The 23,015-nt window shown below is 34.3% G+C and overlaps 1 protein-coding gene across 3 annotated transcripts in view; it reads left to right on the top strand.

Moving 5' to 3' along the window:
• Positions 1-23,015, top strand: part of LOC126891729 (uncharacterized) — a 196,920-nt gene that overhangs the window by 4,663 nt on the left and 169,242 nt on the right. For all 3 annotated transcript variants that reach the window (XR_007700525.1, XM_050661005.1, XM_050661004.1), the window contains exons 2-3: positions 18,445-18,517; positions 19,235-19,431. Coding sequence is in view for 2 of the 3 variants with exons in the window: in XM_050661005.1 (XP_050516962.1) it covers positions 18,445-18,517; positions 19,235-19,431 (270 nt within the window). In the remaining variant the exon portion in view is untranslated. The remainder of the gene's footprint in view (positions 1-18,444; positions 18,518-19,234; positions 19,432-23,015) is intronic.

Genomic DNA, 23,015 nt, shown 5'->3' with positions numbered 1-23,015 from the left:
CCCAATATGTGAATTTTTTTTATTAATAAATAATATGTTGTTTCCAATTTATCTCTCAAAATTATCCAAAAATGTTTTGACAAAAATGCGTTTATGTAATATAAATTTAATTTTTTTCTTTCCTGAAAAGCTAGGGGGGGCCACGGCCCCCCCCCCTGCCCGTGTGTATGGGCGCCTATGAATGACAGTAATATTAGCGTATTTGCTGTGTTTATTGGAATTTATACTGTGTTTTGTATTTATTTTAAAAAGTTATATTATGATAAATATGTTACAACATATTATTACTATATAATTTTATTATTATACAGGGTGTCCTGAAAAGATTGGTCATAAATTATATCACAGATTCTAGGGTCAAAAATAGTTTGATTGAACCTAACTTATCTTAGTACAAATGTGCTCATAAAAAAGTTACAGCCCTTTGAAGTTACAAAATGAAAATCGATTTTTTCAATATATCGAAAACTATTAGAGTCTTTTATTGAAAATGGACATGTGGCATTTTTATGGTAGCAACATCTTTTTTTTTTGGTAAAATTGTGGCTTATTTCCCATTGAAAATAGTTACTTATAAAAAGCCACAAGGAAATAGCTTCAGAACAACATCAAAATTAAAGTGAAATTTATGCACCCCATAAAAATCTTCTGGGGGTTTTGTTCCAAAGTTTTGTGTACGTTCCAATTAGATTATTATTGTGGCACCATTAGTTAAACACAATGTTTTTTAAACTTGTTTTCCTCTTAGTACTTTTTCGATAAGCTAGTGTTTATCGGGATATTTTGAATATTTGTCGAATCCACCACATATTTTTATATGGTTAAGTACGATTATATGTAGAGACCTGTTAATAATCTGAAAATGTATTTATAATTTACATTTTTAGGTATATTTTAAAAAAGAAGCTACATCTCGATAAAAGGTGACTTATGAAAAAAAAAGAGGCAAACATTTTAAAAACACTGTTTAACTAATGGTACCACTCTTCTAGGCTATTCCAATAAGCGGGTTCGACTGTAGTAGGTTCCCCTTCCAGCAACTCTCGAAAGTGCCCTACCCATCGTAACAGGATATCCTCTTTGTTGGTAAGTAAGTTACCTTCCTTATCATTACAATAGTTGATTCTCGGTTTGAATTCTTTTGGTACCACAATAATAGTTTAATTGGAACGTACACAAACATTTGGGGGGTTTAAAGGAACAAAAACCCCATAAAATGTTTACGTAAATATATCGAAAAAGAAACCGCATCTCGATGAAAACTGGCTTGTCGAAAAAATACGAGGTGGCAAAAAGTTTTAAAAACGTTGTGTTTAACTAATGGTACCACAATAATGGATTAATTGGAACGTACAGAAAAGTTTGGGGGATTTAAGGGAACAAAATCCTCATAAACTTTTTATGGGGTGAACAAATTTCACTATAATTTTGATGTTGTTCTGAAGCTATTTCCTTGTGGCATTTTTATAATTAACTACAGTCGAACCCACTTATTGGAATAGCTGTCGTGCCAAGAAAAAGTATTCCTATAACAGGGATATTCTAATAACCGATCATATAAGCCTAGTAAAAACGTTTTGGGACCTCAAATTTCTATTCCTTAAACCGGGATATTCCCTTAACCGGTATTCTAATAAGCGGGTTTGACTGTATTTTCAATGGGAAATAAGCCACAACTTTACCAAAAAAAAAGATTTTATTAACGTTTCGACGCCCAAGTCAAGTGTCGTTGTCAAAATACTGTATTATTTTGTATTTTGACAACGACACCCAAGTTATGCGTCGAAACGTTAATAAAATCATTTTTTTGGTAAAATTGTGGCTTATTTCCCATTGAAAATAGTTAACTATAATTTTGTTTTAAGATGTTCCTGCCATAAGAATGACACATATCCATTTTCAATAAAAAATCTCTAATAGTTTTCGATATATTGAACAACATCGATTTTCATTTTGTAACTTCAAAGAGTTGTAACTTTTTTTATAAGCACATTTGTACTAAGGTAAGTTGGTTCAATCGAACTATTTTTGACCCCAGAATGTGTGGTATAATTTATGACCAATCTTTTCGGAACACCCTGTATATATTTAAATATAAATTTCCTATTTATGGGGCTTTTCATTCAGAGTCATTTATTTCGAGCTTCTGTCATATGTCGTATAATCCGTGTATATTAATATTATACATAGTGCAGTCACTGAAGGTTTTCACCTCCGATTTCGTTGAACCTTCATCGATTTTCATGAAAATTGGTGAGTAATTAGAGGATACCTCAAGGAACAAAGGTGACATGATGCCAACTTGCGCTTTTACCCTGGGGGTGGATACCACCCCTTATGGGGGTTAAAAATAATACCATAAGTCGATAGAGGGACAAATTATAAGCAAAATTTTTTATATAAAGTTATTAAAATAAATCAACACTTTTTGAGCTTTTAAAGACCAAAGATTTTATCTTTTAGGAAAAAAATGCATGTTTTAAATCGATTTTTCACGTATAAATAAAAAATTATAAGCTTTTACAAATAAGTTATAATTACTGAAATTGAAGACAATAAAAAATTGAATACATTCCTCACATAAAGAACTAAACTAAGGTTAGTTCAAAGTAAGTTATTGGCAATTGAATGTGTATTTTTTTCGACGAGTACTCAAATCTAAGTATTCAAGCTTAAATAACGGGAAAACGAGGCAATGTATAAAATATTCCTGTTAAACATTTGCCAAAATACTTCGGAATACCTATCAAATGAGCTTCAGAACAAGGTAATAGCGTCAAAATTAAGCAAGTTATAATGAAAATAAAAGATCCGTTTCGAATTTTTTAGGAAAAAGTTAAAAATAAAACATACGCCATTTCCACAAAAATTAAAATTTATAGTAATCCTTAGCAGAACTTCTTTATATTAGCACAAGTAATGTGTTCCATAATTTTGACCGGTTTAGAATGCATATTTTTGAAAAAAAGATATAATTAAAAAAATCATAATTTTTAAAATTATTGTAATTCTCATATTCTTTTGATAATAACTCCAAAAATACTCAATATACGTAAAAAATTATATCTAAGCAAATTTTAGTTATTTCTGTGCCAAATATTTTATCTGTTTTAGTATTTCTGTAGGGTAAAAATTAACCGAGATAGAAACGTTTAAATCTTAAATTTTGCCGTGGGAACCATGCAACTGGGGTCATTTAACCTTTTATTTTTAAAAGAGTAATGGGTTTAAAAGATTAGGTATAACGCGTTTTAATATCACTTGGAATTAACTTTCAAACAGTTTTTAGATGAACCTGATGTCGTAAACACGAACGAAGTTATTAAAAAAAACAATAACATTTTTGGAAAAATTTTTAAAAGATACATTTTGAAAAAATTTTGGAGCATAAATTTTAACGCTATCAAGATGTTCGGGGGCTCATTTAATAGATATTTTTAAGTACTTTGACAAATGTTTAATAAGTTTATGTTATAAAATGCATCAATTTCCCGTTATTTCAGCTTGAACACTTAGAGTTTTTTACTCGCCGAAAAAAATATACATTCAATTACCTATAACTCACTTTTAGTTAACATTAAAAGGTCTTTGTAGTAAGGAGTTTATTTCATTTTTTATTAGCTTCAATTTTGATAATAATAACTTTTTTGTAAAAACTTACACTTTTTGAGTTATTGATGAAAAATTGATTAAAAACATGCATTTTTCTCAAGAAAAATTAAAATCTTTGATCTTTAATAACTCAAAAAGTTTTGATTTATTTTAATAACTTTATATAACAAATTTTGCTTAAAATTTGTCCCTCTATCGAATTATGGGGTTATTTTTAATAAAATAATTTTCACCCCCGAGAAGGGGTGGTATCCACCCCCAGGGTAAAAGCGCAAGTTGGCACCATGTCACCTTTGTTCCTTGAGATATCCTCTAATTACTCACCAATTTTCATGCAAATCGATGGAGGTTCAACGAAATCGGAGGTAATAGCTCATATCCACCTTCAGTGACTCCACTAACACAGATTATACAATATATGACAGAAGCTCGAAATAAATGACAATCGATGAAAAGCCCTATAGGACTTTTCATCAATTGTCATTTGTTTCGAGCTTCTGTCATGTGTCACATAATATTAATATATCTACGTCATACGTCTTTGGGTTGTATCATGGTACCTATATACCAATAACGTATGACGTAGATATATTAATATTATGTGACACATGACAGAAGCTCGAAACAAGTGACTGTGAATGAAAGGCTCTATTAGAGGTTTGTTCCAACACAATTAGAACCGTCATGTAACGATCACGTTACTATATAATAATACGTTCCATGCGTTCTGTGTCTGTATTTCGTGCGTTCCATGGGTTATTTTGTTTACTGCGCAGGACGGTAATCGTTACATGGACGGATTCTCTTTGTGTTGGAACAAACCTTAGGTAAATTGACAGTAGGTAGAAATTTGTGCTTATAATTTTTTGGAGACTAATATAACTTGAATTGACTATTTCTTGCGCTATTTTCACAATACATAAGACAGCATTTTGCTAATAGTAATCAACCAATTATTCAACCGTGTACTACTAGTAAACAAAATTTATTTGTGTAAATGATATTTTTAATCTCGAGTAGTTGATAATCATATTTTTTACTAATTAAAATTAAAAAAAGGTCGTAGGAAAAATATAGTATTCTACTCGCATGTAATGGCTATATTACGACGATGAATTACGACACTCGCCTAGGACTCGTGTCGCAGACTTCATAATCGTGAGTAACAGCCATCATTACATGCTCGGTGAATAATATACTATAATTTCGTGTATTTTATGTTTAGTAAGAATATTGGATTTTGCTCTATTGGCAAATGAAACATAATATTTGTATGCAGGGCGTCAGTGCCCCCGCAAGGCTGAGCGGCGCCCGCGTGCGGCATAAATATTTTTGCGCTCTTAAATCTGCTATAGGTATCCACTTATGAAACAAATCTATAATTTTTTATTTTTTACTTGTAAAAAAACAACAGAAATTGCTAGAACTCAAATTTTATTTTTCTTTTAACTGATTTGCTGATGATGGTAAAAAAACAAATAAAACATTAATATATTAGTTAAGAACGTAGGCGCAAAATTACGGGCCAATGCTTTGTAAATGTATTAATTTCTTTCGAATTCTGAGAAAACTATGTACTTAAGTATTTTTCAAAGATTTGAAATGAAAGATTACATTATTACCGAGGACCGAAAGTCCCTGAAAACTTCTATAATGTTTATTTTAATAAACATGAAGTTACAGGGGTGAAAAACTAAGAGAAAATTTACTATGATTTTTAATTTTAAATATCTCATTAAAAAAGAACTTTTAGTTTATTCTAATGGACTTTCGGCCCTTGGTAATAATGTTGTTCTGAAGCTATTTCTTTGTGGCATTTTTGTAATTAAATATTCTAAATTGGAAATAAGCCACAATTTAACTTAAAAAATTATTTTAATAACGTTTCGACGTCCACTTCGGACGTCGTTTTCAAAATACTTGATAATAATGTAATCTTTAATTCTGCGTTTAAATTGTTAAAAAATATTTATTACTTTTCTCGGGATTCAAAGAAAATTAGTACATTTAAAAACATTGGTCCGAAATTTTGAGCCTACGCTCTTAAATCTAGAAAACAATAGCTTAAATCTAAATTGAATTAAACGGGTGTTTTTCTAGATTTGACTGCAAGGGTGTCTCAGGGGTATGAAGGGTAGAATATTAGCTATACAGACATTTTAAGACAATTTAACCCAATTCACCTAGTCCGAAAATGCTTCCTAAGGGAGCTAGAGATCTTTGAAGATGGCGTCGTGTAATTAGTTTTTCTTAAATACCTCCAGAACGCTTCTAGTTAGAAAAACGAAAATTGATGAGCATATTTATCTTCCAGAAATAAATCAACTCCACATCGGTAAAATACACCGTTTTTTTTTTGAAAAAGTTTTAATTTTTTTTTCAAATTCAAAAAACGAAAAATTTTCAAATTGATAATTCTAGAGAAACTGTGTGTCCTACCTACTTAAAACAAGAGTACCTTTTAGTACTAAAATACCTCTCAATTTAATAATCCAGAGTCAAAAATGCTTAAAAATTAAAGACAAATTGTTATGCGATAAAATAACCGTTGCCCTACCCAAATCGGACGCCTATGACCGGTACAATAAATTCGCAATGGATGGAATCGATTTACCTCTAGAAAATAAATATGCATACCAATTTTTGTTTTTCTAACTAGAAGCGTTCTGGAGGTATTTAAGAAAAACTAATCCAAGACGCCATCTTCAAATAGCTCTAGCTCCCTTGGGAAGCATTTTCGGACTAGCTGAATTGCGTTAAATTGTCTTAAAATTATCTAAGAAATCTCCTGCTTTCGTTTGTCGGTAGAGTTTCTGGACACCCTGTATAGCTAATACATATTGCCAAACCAGATATTCTTTCCTCTACCATAGTAGAACTGAAATAAATTTTACTAACTTTAATTTTGAAAATGATCTCTCACCACCAGAAGCAACACACACAGTTAAAGTGGGGACGATTCTTAATGAAAAAGTGATATTTGGTACAGTATAATATTTCAAATATATATTTAGAGTTTTTAGTAATAAGTATTACTAAATAATACAGTAGTTAGCTTTTGTTAAAGAACAAGTCTGTTTTTTTTTAATATCATCGTCACTTAAGGCTATGGGTACATAATTCGCAAATATTTTACGTGTATCCCTACTTTTTCTGTCTTTACACGGCAAATTACGTGTAGTAAAATTCACACTGGTATGGATATGTAAACATTACTAGAATGTCATTCTACTCGAATATGTCATCATTAATTTAAAGAGGTGGGTTTTGAATGTTCTTGGATAACTGTTTTGAAGAACGCTTACAATTTTGAACATCTTTAACAACAAAATACTTGGATCACAGAATATATTATCCTGATGTATTCTCGGCTTGGATCTTCCACAAATAATACACAGTAAATAACAGTTTATTAAGTTCACGTCTTAAATTAATTATTTATCAAATACACATATTACATATACATATTATTTATCAATAATATTTAATCAATAACTCAACATATTCTCGATGCAATGTCAAATATTTAAAATTGTCACTGATTGTCAGTGTCTGACTGACAATATTATATTCGGCTGAGTGCGTTGTAAGACAAAGATAGATTTGGAAAATATTACCACGGCATTGTGTTCATTTTTTTCGAATCCTGAAAAAACCAATAAATATTTTTGAAAACTTTAAACGCAGAATGAAAGACTAAATTATTACCGAGGGCCGAAAGTCCCTTAGAATAAATAAAAAGTTTATTTTGAATGATATATTTGAAATTAAAAATCACACTAAATTTTCTCTTAGTTTTTCACCCCTGCAACTTATTAAAATATACATTATAGAAGTTCTCAGGGCCTTTCGGCCCTCGCTAATAACGTAATCTTTCATTCTGCGTTTAAATTTTTCAAAAATACTTATTAATTTTCTCAGGATTCGAAAAAAATGAATCCCCATTTGAATAGCATTGCAGCCGAAAATACGTACCGATCCTCTTAATGTAATAATGCCACTAAAAACCCAAAAAGTGATCATAACCAAACATCATAAATCAAATTTACTACTTAACGAACTTTGGACTTGATCAATTTGTCTAATTTGTATGTTCAAGTTATTATTATCTGCTATATGTGTAAGATTCTCACAAATTTTAATTATATTTATGAAATTTATGTATAGGTGTTTTGCACGGGCTTAAAATTATATTTGGCGTACCTCAATGAAGCCGCGTGTAGAAATCTTGCAGTAGGTATATCGTAATATTAGTCTAGGCGCCAGAGGGGTCACCGTGTCCTTTTCAATTCTGATGGACAAACTCAACGGTTTCTTATGGATTTTTGGCTGCTGATCACGAATTTCGAGGGTGGATTGCGATCCGAGTGGTCAAAACATTGTTATACACAATTTAATTGTTTATAAATTGTTTATAAGGCTCTGGCTCATAAACTAAAAGAAATAAAAAAGAATGTTTCAAATAAAATTTGTTCGTTAATAAGAAACGAAGAAAAAAACGTTTACTAAACTTAAATCCAACAATAATAACTCAAGATATTGTAAAATTAGTGCACAATTCAAATTGCAAATTGCAAAATAAGTATTTTTAAAAGCTTTATTGATCGTAACTTGGCTTCTACACATACAAATGAGCCTTAGTGGATCTCATTTTAAAGCCTCATTAATACGCTTCCAAACAAAGTTTGTTAAGTTATTTTATCTTCATTTGTTTTAAAGTTATACCGGTTTGAATTTATAATTTTCTTTAAAAAATTGTACATTATTTTCTTTATACGGGTTTCAAGTAAATTTGAGCTGTAAACATTTATACTTTAATTAACAATAATGATAGAAGAACTCAAAAGGAATAATTGAAGCTTAAGAAAATGTTCGTAAGTTTATTTTTGGTCAATATATGGATACTTTAATGGCGCGCTATGAGGCGCAACATCGGCTCACAGTCAAGTATTTTTCGACGTTTTATCGATTGTAACTCGGCTTCTACGCATGCAAATGAGCCAATATGTGATATCCATATAAAAATGGGTCAAGTTATTTTGCAGCATCATCATTGCATATAAAACGAGCATTTATCTTGTGGCGGCTTACACACAATTGACGTGTCTTGATGATGCTGCAAAAGAACTAGATCCACTTTATATGGATCCTATCCACTATCCACTAGATATCTATATGGTATAGATTATATCTGTATCATATAGATAACTAGACTCTGAAGCCCCAGAAAGTTTTAGTTTTACTGCCTACAAGAACAGACTTAGTACCACCATGTAACTGTAAAAATTACTCTAAGAACTTATGCAGATGTAAAAAAAGCTGAGATTCCCTGTATATATCGATTCAGATGCATGAAACAAAAAGTTTGTAAAAATAGTATTAATAAATAATATCAACTTACTTTTTAGTTCTATTTCTGAGATATCAGTTTATATTAGAATGCTAGAAACAGCAGAGATGAAAACATTGCGAAAAATCGATGGTAAGACGATGAGGGATAGAGCTAGAAGTGCAGATATACGAACGAGAGGCAAGGTGGACAACATTAATAATTGGGTGAAAAGCAGAAGAGTAGAATGGAACAACCACATAAGCCGAATGACAACAAATAGAGTAGTAAGGACGGCGAGAGACGGTTCCCCAATAGGAAGACGATCAGTGGGAAGACCACGAAAAAGATGGAATGACAACTTACTGGAGGCACATTGAAAAACAGACAGAGTAATGTCTATATAAAAAGAAGAAGAAGAAGAAGATATTAGTTTTTAATATTTTTCTTTTCTCATTTAGTACAAAAAATAGAAGACAAAGTAAATAGAATGGAATGTGATACGAGGTACAGTATGATGATTTAATTATAAGAATTATATGATAAAATTTTATTAGGATCTTCAAAAATGAAAAATGAAGATAACGTATAATATACATAGAAATTATAATTTGCATCGAGAAGTTAGCGAGTGAACCTTTACGCGGTGAGCCGATCTTGCGCCTCAGAGCGCTCTATTAAAATATCGATATCTTGGCGAAAAATAAACTTACAAACATTTTCGTAAGCTCAAAATTTTTCTTTTGAGTTATTCTATCATTGTTGATAATTAAAGTATAAATGTTTATAGCTTAAATTTGCTTGAAACCCTTATAAACAAATTAATGTACAATTTTTTTAAAAAAATTATTATTTCAAATGGGTATAACTTTAAAACAAATGAAGATCCAGTAATTTAACAAACTCTGTTTGGAACCCTATTAATGAAGCTTTAAAATAAGCCCTTCTAAGGCTCATTTTCATGCGTAGAAGCCGAGTTACGATCGATAAAGCTTCGAAAAATACTTATTTTGCAATTTGCAATTTGCATTGTGCACTAATTTTACAATATCTTGAGTTCAATTGTTGGATTTAAGTTTAGTAATTGTTTTTTTCTTCATTTTTATTAATGAACAAATTTTATTTGAAACATTATTTTTTATCTATTTTAGTTTATGAGCCAGAGCCTTATAAACAATTTATAAACAATTATATTGTTTATAACAATTTTTTGACCACTCGGATCGAAATCCACCCTCGAAATTCGTAATCAGCAGCCAAAAATCCATAAGAAAACGTTGAGTTTGTCCATCAGAATTGAAAAGGACACGGTGACCTCTATTTGGCGCCTAGACTATATACAGTCATATCTCTATACACTTTATTTTAACTTTCTTAGTAAACTAAGTACAGATCCGGAATTTTTTAGGGTTTGGCTGAATTTTCTATTTGTGACTGGCTTCGGGGTGGTTTCAGCCCTATAGGGGTGATTTGTTCAATTTTCCAAAAAATAAAGTGTGATACATCATGTTTTTATTGTAAAACTAAGTATAGATTCCGAATTTTATATTATTGGTTGGCTTCGGGGTTGTTTCAACCTTTTGGGGTTGATTTGATCAGTTTTTCCGAAAAATATAGTGCTACATATTTTTTACGGTAAAACTAAATATTTATATATTCAGCTTTTCTATTACTGCGTTGATTCGCGCAGTAAAAAATTAAATTAAATTAAATAAAATCACTTAAAATTAAGTAAGATTAGTAGATTAGTAGATATTGTAGCAAAATTTTGTACAGGGTGTTCAAAATATTAGATTGTTCTTGTTCTTTTAACAAATTCAAGCTGTAATAACGAAAATTTACTTAGCTTTAAACCTTTATTAGGGTTTCCTATAGCTACCTCCCTTCATTATTTTTAAATAGTTAAAGATTTCCTAATTTGTAATATTTAACAATTAAAACCAAGTATGTATGTCGTGGTTATGTACGTACAAAACATCACCAACACCGGTAATATACTTTCTGTCATTAATAAAGTTTACTTACATTGTTATCATGTAATCACATAGAGCGTTCTATTATTTTAGTTGAAGTTGGTCTACAGATGTGACACTGAATAATATTTTTACATTAAACTACCTACATACATATATGTCGTATTCTGGCAGACATTTACATTTTAGATTTTAAGTATCATCAATACTTACTTACTTTCCGTGTCCGGAACACCAACAACTTTAAATTCTGTATTTCCAATGGTTGGCCACACAGATGGCCCTGTCATTTGCTATAATTAAGTCTTGTTCTGTGCAGGTCTCTCTTATCAGCCGGCTGGTCTGAACCGCGCCACAGTCGCAGGTATCGTCCTCCTGGTATCCCCTTTTTTCAGGTTACTAGCACAACGTGAAACGCCGGTTCTTAGTCTGTTTAGCGCTTTCCAAGTCGGATACGGTAAATTGTGTCCAGCAGCCATTTCCTCTGAGGGAGGAAAATGTGTCGCGGTAGCTGACGCTTGCCATAGGTGTATTCGGCGCGTCTCTGGCGCTTCGGGGATGGATCTTGATGTTTTCAGGAAGCTTTTTCGAGATCTTAGTCTGCTTGGCTGAGTTTGGTGGTCATATAAGGGGTGTCTTCGGTCCGTCTCCTGCTTTTTCCGTTCTACCTCTGACGTGACCTTCCTCCTGATAGGTGATGGAGCAATTCCAGCAATGGGGTATACCTCTTCGATAGGTGTCGGTTTCAGGCAACCCGATATTATATGGACCGTTTCATTTAGAGCCACGTCGACGTTCTTTGGGTGAGCAGAGTTTGCCCATATTGGTACTCCAAACTCCGCGGCCGAAAAACATAATGGCAAGGCAGAAGTGCGGAGAGTGTGTGGTTGTGCTCCCCATTTTGTATTAGTTAGCTTGCGGATGATATTATTTCTGGCACTTATTTTCTTCTTGACATCTTGACAGTGGTATCGGTAAGACAGAGTTCTATCCAGACGGACGCCAATGTATTTTGGCGTCTTGTTGTGTTCCAGCATCTGACCACGCCATTCCACCTCCAGCGACCTTCGGGCATGCTTGTTTCTCAGGTGGAAAGCACATACCTGGGTTTTTGTGGGATTGGGTTTCAGATGGTTTTTATCATAGTATAGAGCTAAGTCTCCCAGGACATCTGTCAGTTTCACTTCGACTTCATTGAAGGTTCTTCCCTGAGCTGCCACCGCTGTATCATCAGCGTAAATAAATTGCCTTGTTTGTTGGTGTATGGGTTGGTCGTTGGTGTATATGTTATATAGAATCGGCGCGAGGACACTTCCCTGTGGTAGCCCATTTTTTTGGTCCCTCCACCGACTGTTCTTGGACTGGAGCGTTACGTAGAAGCGTCTATTCTGGAGGAGACATTTCACTAACCTTGTTAGTCGGAAATAATTTGTAGTTTCGTAGAGTTTTGCGAGTAGCCGTTGATGGTTAACTGTATCATAGGCGGCAGTTAGGTCTATGAACGCTACTCCTGTTATTTCCTTCCGTTCAAAACCATCTTCAATATGTTGGGTGAGATTAAGAATTTGACTGCAGCAGCACTTTCCGGGCCTGAATCCTGCTTGTTCTGGAATAATTTTAGTCTCCACATATTCTGCGATCCGGTTCAGTATCATTCTTTCAAAGGCCTTGAAAAGGCGGCACAAGAGAGATACAGGTCTAAAACTCTTTGTATCCGCCGGATCCTTCCCTGGTTTTAAGAGGGCTACCACTCTAGCTTTTCTCCAGATTTTGGGGATTTGTAATGTACGGATGCAGCAATTCATCATTTTTACGAGCCATTCTACGGTTTTTAGTCCAAAGTTCTTTATTTGCTCTGTTCGTATGTCGTCCAGGCCAGTCGCTTTATTATCTTTCATTTGATGGATCGCGCCTCTCATCTCCTCTAGACAAAAAGAGGTACCTAGAACATCTCTTTCTTCGTCGATATTCCGTTGAGCTCTCACCTTGTTCTTTCTTGATGTCGTCTTACCGTTCATTAGAAGATGATGGGCTATCTGATCGGGTGTGACTTCTGTCATGTTGACTGCCGGAGCAGCGGGATCGTTGCCAAGATTCCGAATCAGCTTCCAGGCACGTCTGCTGTTTTGTTTCATGTCCAGACTCGTGACCAGCTTGCACCACCTTTCCGTTCTGTTGGCGGATATCGCATGTAACATTTCCTCCCCAGCCTGTATTGTCGCTTCCGAGAAAGGGTCTTCTTCATATAGCTGTTCGTATCTTTTAAGTAGGGGTTTAGATTCTTCACTGAGCCCCGCTATGTACTCAGTTCGACAACCTCTAGGGATAAATTTCCGTGATATTTGCTTTACGATTTCTACAAATTTATCGTATGAATCAGGGCAAGGTTCTAGCTGGGAAACTTCTTGATCCAATGTTTCAGAGAATTTTTCCCATTTTGCTTTAGTAAAGTTGAACCTTCTCTTGAAAGGAACAATTTCGTATCTGATTGCCGCGTTGGAAAGACAAATTATTGGTCTGTGCTGTGTCTTTGGGAGGCCGCTTCCAACGATTTTTGTCACCTGGTCTCCAATTCTGTCGCTGACAAATATATTGTCTGGGTTGTAACCTCTGCGCCATCTTCCGCTGTTGAACGACGCAGGCTGCTTTGGATCGTGAATAAGTTTTAGGTTCATGCCTTCAGCCCATTTTTCTAGTTCTTCGCCATTGGAATCTGTTTCGTTGTAACCCCACGCGACACTGTGACAGTTGAAATCACCCAGTACGAATTTGATTTGCTGTGATTGAAAGTTATTCGGTTCCTCAAAAGCAAAGTCAGCGTTTGGTGGTTTGTAGATTGACGTTACTGTACAGGAGTTTATCTCCACTGTGAGGATCTCGATGTCATTTTGATCTGTTAGAGATGTGGATGCTACGTCGATATCTGGTCTGACGAAGACTGCGCTACCATATTGGTCGTGTGGTCTCTCCAGTATGAGCTTCATACCACGAATCCTTGGTTTGCGGCTTGCAGTACCTCTATGGGTTTCTTGAACCAGTAGAACATCGACACCATGTTCTCTGCACATATTAGACAATAGGTCTTCTTTATCTGCTGATAGTCCTTCAATATTAATTGAGGTCGTCATCAAAAATGGCCTTGATAAAGACCGTTTTGATTTTGATTGCATCTGTGTTGTTGGTGCACCGGTGTTGAAAGGATTAGCCGACATTACTCGTTTCCAGGGGACGCCCGATTGTATTCACAAGTGATCACAATCTACGTGGAGGCTCCTTTCATGTCCCCCAGTATCAGGGTGTATATCATCAATATACAGGGTGTTTCATTAATAATTTTCCATATAGTAACTGGAGAAACCTTAGCACAAAATACGAAGATTTGACCTAAAACACTTAAATAAAATGTGGTTCCTTTCTGATTTATTTGAAAAATTTAAAAACTATTTTTGCTCAGCATTTTAAAACTATTCGACGTATCACTTTCATACGTGGCAGGAAGTATAGGTACTGTACAAACTACTAAGTAATGTTAAACAAACGTTTCTGTCTATTACCAGAGGCGTACGATTGGGGAAAGTGAATGGTTGACCCTTTTCAAATTCTACGGCACTGGCGGAATTGCTATTTTAGTTCAATTTTTGGATTCTTCAATACTTTCTATGAAAATAGTATACTCTTTATTCGTAACGATAAAATCATTAGTATTCGAGATCTTTGAAGTTAAAAATGAAACGACACGGTTACATATTTTGATTAATGTATTGTGTCGCGTCATTTTTAATTTCAAATATCTCGACAACTAATCGTTTTATCGTTACGAATGAAGAGTATATTATTTACATAAAAAGTATTGAAAAATTAAAAAATTACACTAAAATAGCAATTTCGTCAGTGGCGTAGTATTTGGGAAGGGTCAACCAGCCACTATCCCCTGTCGTACGCCTCTGGTAGTAGATAGAAACGTTTATTTATCTTAATTTAGTAGGGTGTACAGTACCTACACCTTCTGCCAAGTATGATAAGGATATGCCAAATAGTTTTAAAGTACTAGGTACAAACAATTTTTAAATTTTAATCATATGAATCATATAAAAAATTAATCAAAATAACTGTGACGTTTCATATTTAACTTCAAATATCTCGAAAACTAATGACTTTATCGTTACCAATGAGGAGTATATTATTTACGTAGAAAGTACCGTAAGATGGGGCTACTTTAATCCCCGGGGGCTACTTTAATCATAACTTCCCGCCTAAAATGTATTTCATTTCAATCGAAACTGATCGAATATTTCTCTGTAATTTTTATACGTGGCAACAGTGGAATGTTATTGTTAACCATTGTGAGTCGTGTTTCACGTGTTCTCTGGCAAATATACATACATGTAAGTATTATTGTAAGAAACAATAATTTGTGCATATTTTAGCACCAAAATTACTTCTATGGTAAGCTATAGGCATGTTATTTAGGTAACAAAATCATTTCGTTATGTTAATATAGGTACTTTCATGATGTAGGTTTAACCTCAAATTTTAACGTACTGTATTTTACCATGTTCTTATTTTTAATATTGTGTCGCGGGGTAACTTTGATCGGAGAGGTGGGGCTTCTTTAATCAGTGATCAAAGTAACCCCAGCGTATAAAATAGTCTACTAGTGTACATTTTCTTTTTCAGAAATATGGTGCGTACGTACACAAAACGTCTTGGCAGTAGGCCTTACAAAAATTACGATGAAGAAACGGTAGAACGAGCACTTAATGACATCGTTACTGGAAGTCTTACCTTAAGAGGAGCTTCAGCAACGTATAAAATTCCGTTTGGAACACTTCGTAACAAATTCAAAGGGGCACATATTAAAAATCCAGGAGCTCAGCCGGTTTTCAGTCATGTTGAAGAAAAAGCTATTTTAGCAGCAGCGGCTAAGTGTGCAGATTGGGGTTTTCCGCAAACTTTACTCGATATAAGAATGATGGCCAAATGTTATTTGGAACGTCAAGGAAGGGTCGTCAATAAGTTTGTCAATAACATGCCGGGAAAAGATTGGGCCCTTAGTCTATTAATACGACACAAAAATTCATTTGGCCAACGTTTATCCACAAACATTAAACAAGTACGAAGTAAAATTTCCAGAGAAACGATTGAGGCTTATTTTGCAAACTTATCAAATACTTTAAAAGATGTACCACCTGAAAACATATTTAATTATGATGAGTCCAATGTATCTGACGACCCAGGAAAGAAATGGGGAATATACAGACGAGGGGTAAAATACCCCGAAAAAATATGTAATCATTCCAAGACGGCAACTAGTATAATGATTTGTGGTTCTGCTAGTGGAATACTATTACCTCCTTACATTATCTATAAAAGTACCCATCTTTACGACACGTGGAAAGAAAATGGTCCTGTTGGAGCACCTTGTTGCGATCAACCATGTTGTTCGAGAGGCAGTAGATACAATAGAACATTTAGCGGTTGGATAGATACAGTCACTTTTCGCGACTGGTTTATGACTTCCTTTTTACCGCATGCCAAAAGATTACAAGGCAGAAAAGTACTCTTAGGAGATAACCTTTCTTCACACCTAGATGGGGATGTAATAAAAACATGCAATGAGAACAACATCAGTTTCGTTTGCTTAGTGCCAAATTCGACTCATCTGTGCCAACCCCTAGATGTCGGATTTTTTAGACCCATGAAGAGCGCATGGCGTGCTACACTAACAACTTGGAAACTACAAAATTTACGTCTAACTACTGTGCCTAAAGATCGTTTTCCTATCCTTTTAAGACAGTGTTTAGATCAGATGGATAAATCAAAGTTTCAACCATCCAAACACAGGTCAAGTGAGCCACGTCCAGGTGATAAAGAAGAATCTGCGGTACGGCGAAATTTAATAAACAGTTTTGCTGCTACAGGTATATATCCCCTTAATAAATGTGAAGTATTAAATAAATTACCTTCAAATGAAAACGACGGTGAAATTGTGCAAAATGTAGAAAGTGTTCTAACGAATTTCCTAAAAGAAAAAAGGTTTGGCAATAACGACAACAATACGTCCAAACCGCTAAGAAAGAAACGATTAAATGTTGATCCGGGTAAGAGCATAGCCACAATTGAGAGCAGTGATAGTGAAAATTCTAGCATTCACGACGCACAAGAGTCCGATCATGACAAACTAGAATCTGAAACTGATGAATTAATTTCTGATGAGAAAGAGACTGGTAGTACAAAACATCATGGAAAGAACGAAAGTTCAAATATATCAAATGATATTGGTGAATGTTCTGGTATGGGACCAATAAAAAACTCTCCTTTTATAAAACCTATGTTGATAATCTCGAAAAAGATTGTTTCGTTGTGGTGCAGTTTGTTTATGACAAACAGTTAAAAACTGAGAAAATTAAAAAATTTGTAGCTCAAATATTGGAAGCAGATAAAGCAAAACAGTCATATCTAATAAATTGTATGAGGCCATATGGTGAAAAAAATACTACTTTTATTTTTCCACATGTTAATGATATTTGTGAAGTACCCTTACATAATATCATTTTAAAATTGAGTCAGCCTATAATACACAGAGGTCGACATACTTTTGCAAATTCTGTCTTTGATTAGTTTTATGTGTAAAAACTTTCGTGTTTAATTAAAGCCTTGAAGAAATGTTAAATTTTTGTATATATTTAATACCTAGCCTTGAATTTTCACCTATTTTTGTTTATAATTATCAGCAAACATAACAACACTTTTTCTAATATTTTGTTTTTGAATTTTAGGGGTTACAATATAAATATCAGGTAAATTGTATGTGTGATCAAAGTAACCCCACTTGAAGTGTAACTTTGATCAGGCATTTATCTTTTTTTTTCTATTAAAATATTTTATTTTTTGAGAATATTTTTATATAGTGTAATAGCTAAGTAAAAACCGATTTAAATATATTTTTTTCAAAAAGCAAATCATAACTTTATGATTGCTAGGTGCGATGAAAGATTAATTTTGATCAAAGTAACCCCATCTTACGGTATTGGAGAATCTAAAAATGGTACTAAAATAGTAATGCCTCCAGTGGCGTAGAATTTGAGAAGGGTCATCCATTCACTATCCCCTGTCGTACGCCTCTGGTAGTAGGTAGAAACGTTTGTTTATCATAATTTAGTAGGGTGTATAGTAGTCGCACTTTCTGCTAAGTATGAAAAGGATACGTCAAATAGTTTTAAAATGTTGAGCAAAAATAATTTTTAACTTTTTAGATAAAACACCCTGTAACTCAGCAAGGAACCACATTTTATTTAAGTGTTTTAGGTGCAATCTTCGTATTTTGTGCTAAGGTTTCTCCAGTTACTATATGGACAATTATTAATGAAACACCCTGTATTTGTTTTTCCATTTTCACCATAACATTTAGTATATTTTATCAATTTTACATTTTTTTAAAGTCCAATTCTGGAATTCCTCAACATTGGAGGAATCCTCGCTGTATCGTGCGGTAAATATCGGGTGTATCTAACAATAATATATTTTTAGGTTTAACTACTGCAACATTAGAAAGTTTTCCCAATTCTACAAGGTCTACCATCAGAAAGCGGCGGCAAAGCAGGTAAATCGAAAAACCTTTAAAGATTATTTTGAATGTTTAAGATAAAAAAAACAGTATCCAATTTACATATACATATTAGAATTAAAGATGTTCGAAATGTTATTCTTAATGTCATTTTGGGTTGCTTTTGAATTCAGTTGTCAGTTGGCCATTGAAATCCCATATGTGATGTTTCCAAATATGTGATCAAAAAAAAAATTCCAACCACGTGGGAAGAGTTGTGTGTTGCCCTGGGTAACATCCAGGCATATCTTTAAGATCAGATGATCTTTATATAAATATGTAAAACAACCACATCATTTACATTTAAAGGGTTTTTACCCAATACCTTTTGGTGGCTGAGGCATGCAATTTTTGTAATTATGGCCTATTGTTTTTAAAACTCCTGTCATTTTTTTTAACTTTTCTCTAAATTAATTAGGTTATACTTAATTTTAGGGCTTTTAAACACTGATGATGGATTCCTTAATCCGAAAACGTTTTATATTGTGACCCTTATTTAGGGTATTTTAATATATACCTTTTACAAAAAACTTGCTATTTTTGTGATTTACGGTATACAGCCAGCTACAGGAAGTTTATTTTCCTCGTGGATTTATGAAAACAGCAACCAAATAAAATTAGTCCCCACTTCTTCGTCTTTTCTTCTTCTAATAACTGTATAAGTATTAGGAGCTTTAAAATAAAATTTAATATTCAATTATATTCGCTTTTTAGTTTGGAATGTACTCTTCCGCCACAATTGGAGAATGGAAGGTGGCTAGTAACTGAAGTAGATGTTAAACCAGGTGATAAAGTAGACTTTAACTCAATAATAAGATTAGAATGTCATGAAGGTTACCAATTATACCCTGATATTCGCTTACAAATTTGTGATAGCTACTGGAATGAAAAAAAATTGCCAACGTGCAAAAGTAAGTTTTTTGTAATAATTGTTTCTCTCTCTTTCAACTTTGTCACTAGTGTGTGTAGTGTGTCTTTGTGTGATTCTACTAAGGTCACTTTCGTTTAGCATTTCAAAACATTTATTGACAACAAACAGATAGACAGATAGACAGACAAACATTGATAACAGACTACGTGCCGTAGGCCTCTTATAAATTGACAAATAAGTTATTGAGATTTCTGGCTGTTATTTTTCTACAATTTGACTGAGAGTCAAGTAAAATATTGTTTGTTCAAAATCTGTCACCAAGAAAACCTCTTTTTTCTTCCCATTTTCTGTTCCCTTTGTATTCTTTCTGGCAAATTTGTCTCTGTCCAATGCGGCTCTAAACAAAGATGTTGAATCAAAGCCGGTCCAGTCTATGATATTTCTAAGCCATGAAATCTGGCCCCTACCGGGACGTATCTAAACATTCCGTATAAATATGTATTTGGAACCTAGGAGTTTTCTATTGGTTCGTTGCAGCACGCGGTCATATTTTAACCAATAGGCGGCGAGGTTCCAAACGCATATACGGAATGTTATTCGGTGCCAAATTCATATACGGAATGTTAAATATTCTTACACCGAAAAAGATAAGTTCTTATTAGAGTCTGTTAAAAGGAGATTAATTTTAAAATACTTGTTACTGTATTATTAAATAAAAATAAAACAATTATAGTATTTGGAATGTTATTTGGTGCGAAATTCATATACGGTATGTTAAATATTCGTAGAACAAAAAGACGATTTTTATTAAAGCCAATTAAAATGAGACTGGTTTTTAATAGTATATTATGCAAAGAGCATTTAATGATGGTCATTATGAAGCGAGTATGAGGGATAAAAAACGAGCCGTATGCGGCGAGTTTCGTATAGAGTACGAGCTTCATAATGATAATGAAATGCAAATTGTATACACGATTTTTTCTATGATCGTTTACAAAAAATATATTCAAATTTATTAATTTTGTAACGCAAACAAATTAAGTAGTTTGTCAGTCTGACAGTTTGTTTACATATTGAGAACTGTCAAAGAGTATGTATTTGATTCGCCATTGGTTACTGCGCGTGTGCCACCTTTATCGCAAATCTGAATCCTAATGAAAATCTGTATCATAATGAAGTTCATTATGATACACGTAGTGACATCATAATTGATATATATATATATATATATATATATATATATATATATATATATATATATATATATATGTTCGGAAAGGTTTCCGCGGTTAATACAATGAAACTTAAAGCTAAAATCAATATCAACAAAAGAATTAATATTAAAATTAAACTCACCAGGCTTCCGGGTTGAACCGCGTCGTTGGTTTCTAGGCCGAGCTTTCGATGTCCTCTCTGACGTCATCTTCAGGGCTTCCGGGGTCTCAGTCTCCTGAGGCTCCAGACACTACACTCACTACTCACTACTTCACTACTCACTGCAATACTGTTGTTGCTGACGCTGGGGCGGTCATTTATACCGTGGACTGATGTGACTGACGTGGCTGTCGATGACGTGGCGGAGTGGGAATTAGCGCGAAGACTATTTGGAGTGGCGCGAAGATTTTTGACGGCTGGAATTGTATTTGTAGATGGAGCGGACGATGTTTTCTTTAGGAGGGGTCTCCAAGTCGAAGGTAAACGGATGCCGTCATCTCTTTTATTGAGACAACTTGGCCGTTTTTCGATTTCTATGGCTTCTCAGATAATCCTTTGTTTATAGAAGCGGATGGGGGCTATGGTTCTGGAGTTTTCAAAGTCAATTTTGTGACCTGTATGAAGATGGTGTTGGCCTAGGGCTGAAACTGAATCGGAATTGCGAACAGATATGGAATGTTCATAAATCCTATTTTGGATTCTACGATTGGTTTGTCCTATGTAAGATCGGGGGCAGTCTGCACAAGGAATTTCATAAACTCCGTGTTGTTCATTTGGAATGTTGTCTTTGACGGATCGGACAAGAGATGAAAGTTTTTGTTGGGGGGTAAATACTGTTTTTATTCCTCGTGGTTTAAGAATTCTGTCGATTTTGTCAGTAACACCTTTGATATAGGGAAGAAAAGCTTTCGTATGATCAGGATCTAACTCTTTGGGTTGTGATTGAGCGGGAGATTGAAGTTTATGGATGCTCCTATCGATGTGATTTTCGCGGTAACCGTTTTGGATGAGGGCTTGTTTTAAAGAAGAGAGTTCAGTAGATCTACTTGCATCATCGGAAAGACGGATTGATCTGGAGACAAGAGTATTAATGACTGAATTAATTTGAGAAGGTGGGTGATGAGAGTTGCCATGCAAGTAGCGGTTGGTATGGGTGGGTTTTCGATAAACAGAGTGATGAAAACCTTGTGATTGGTTCTTCTTAATAAGAACGTCGAGAAACGGTAAGGATGAGTTAGTCTCCATCTCCATCGTGAACTGGATACTGGGATGTATACCATTCAGATGGGTCTGAAAAGACGCTAAAGCATCCCTGCCGTGGGGCCAAATGACGAATGTATCGTCAACATATCGTAGCCAACATGTGGGTTTGAGCGTAGATGTGGATAGTGCTCGGGTCTCAAAATCTTCCATAAAGATATTAGCAATTACTGGAGAGAGTGGTGAGCCCATTGGGGCACCATTTATTTGTCTGTAGAATTGATTTTTTCATCGAACTTCTCAAACAATATCCTATCTCACCCTCAGACATTCTAGTAAGTTTCGACATCGTTTCACTTTTTACTAACATTCCTATAGATGACACCCTAAATATTCTGGAAACGAAACACAGTATCCAGCAAGACCACTTATCTCTCATTAAACATTGCATGTCCAACACTTATTTCATCTTCCAAAATCAATTCTACAGACAAATAAATGGTGCCCCAATGGGCTCACCACTCTCTCCAGTAATTGCTAATATCTTTATGGAAGATTTTGAGACCCGAGCACTATCCACATCTACGCTCAAACCCACATGTTGGCTACGATATATTGACGATACATTCGTCATTTGGCCCCACGGCAGGGATGCTTTAGCGTCTTTTCAGACCCATCTGAATGGTATACATCCCAGTATCCAGTTCACGATGGAGATGGAGACTAACTCATCCTTACCGTTTCTCGACGTTCTTATTAAGAAGAACCAATCACAAGGTTTTCATCACTCTGTTTATCGAAAACCCACCCATACCAACCGCTACTTGCATGGCAACTCTCATCACCCACCTTCTCAAATTAATTCAGTCATTAATACTCTTGTCTCCAGATCAATCCGTCTTTCCGATGATGCAAGTAGATCTACTGAACTCTCTTCTTTAAAACAAGCCCTCATCCAAAACGGTTACCGCGAAAATCACATCGATAGGAGCATCCATAAACTTCAATCTCCCGCTCAATCACAACCCAAAGAGTTAGATCCTGATCATACGAAAGCTTTTCTTCCCTATATCAAAGGTGTTACTGACAAAATCGACAGAATTCTTAAACCACGAGGAATAAAAACAGTATTTACCCCCCAACAAAAACTTTCATCTCTTGTCCGATCCGTCAAAGACAACATTCCAAATGAACAACACGGAGTTTATG

This window comes from Diabrotica virgifera, chromosome 9 (assembly GCF_917563875.1).
Source record: "Diabrotica virgifera virgifera chromosome 9, PGI_DIABVI_V3a".
Classification (NCBI taxonomy): Eukaryota; Metazoa; Arthropoda; class Insecta; order Coleoptera; family Chrysomelidae; genus Diabrotica; species Diabrotica virgifera.
The sequence above is the reverse complement of the archived record's forward strand: the minus strand, read 5'-3'. Positions and strand labels throughout refer to the sequence as shown.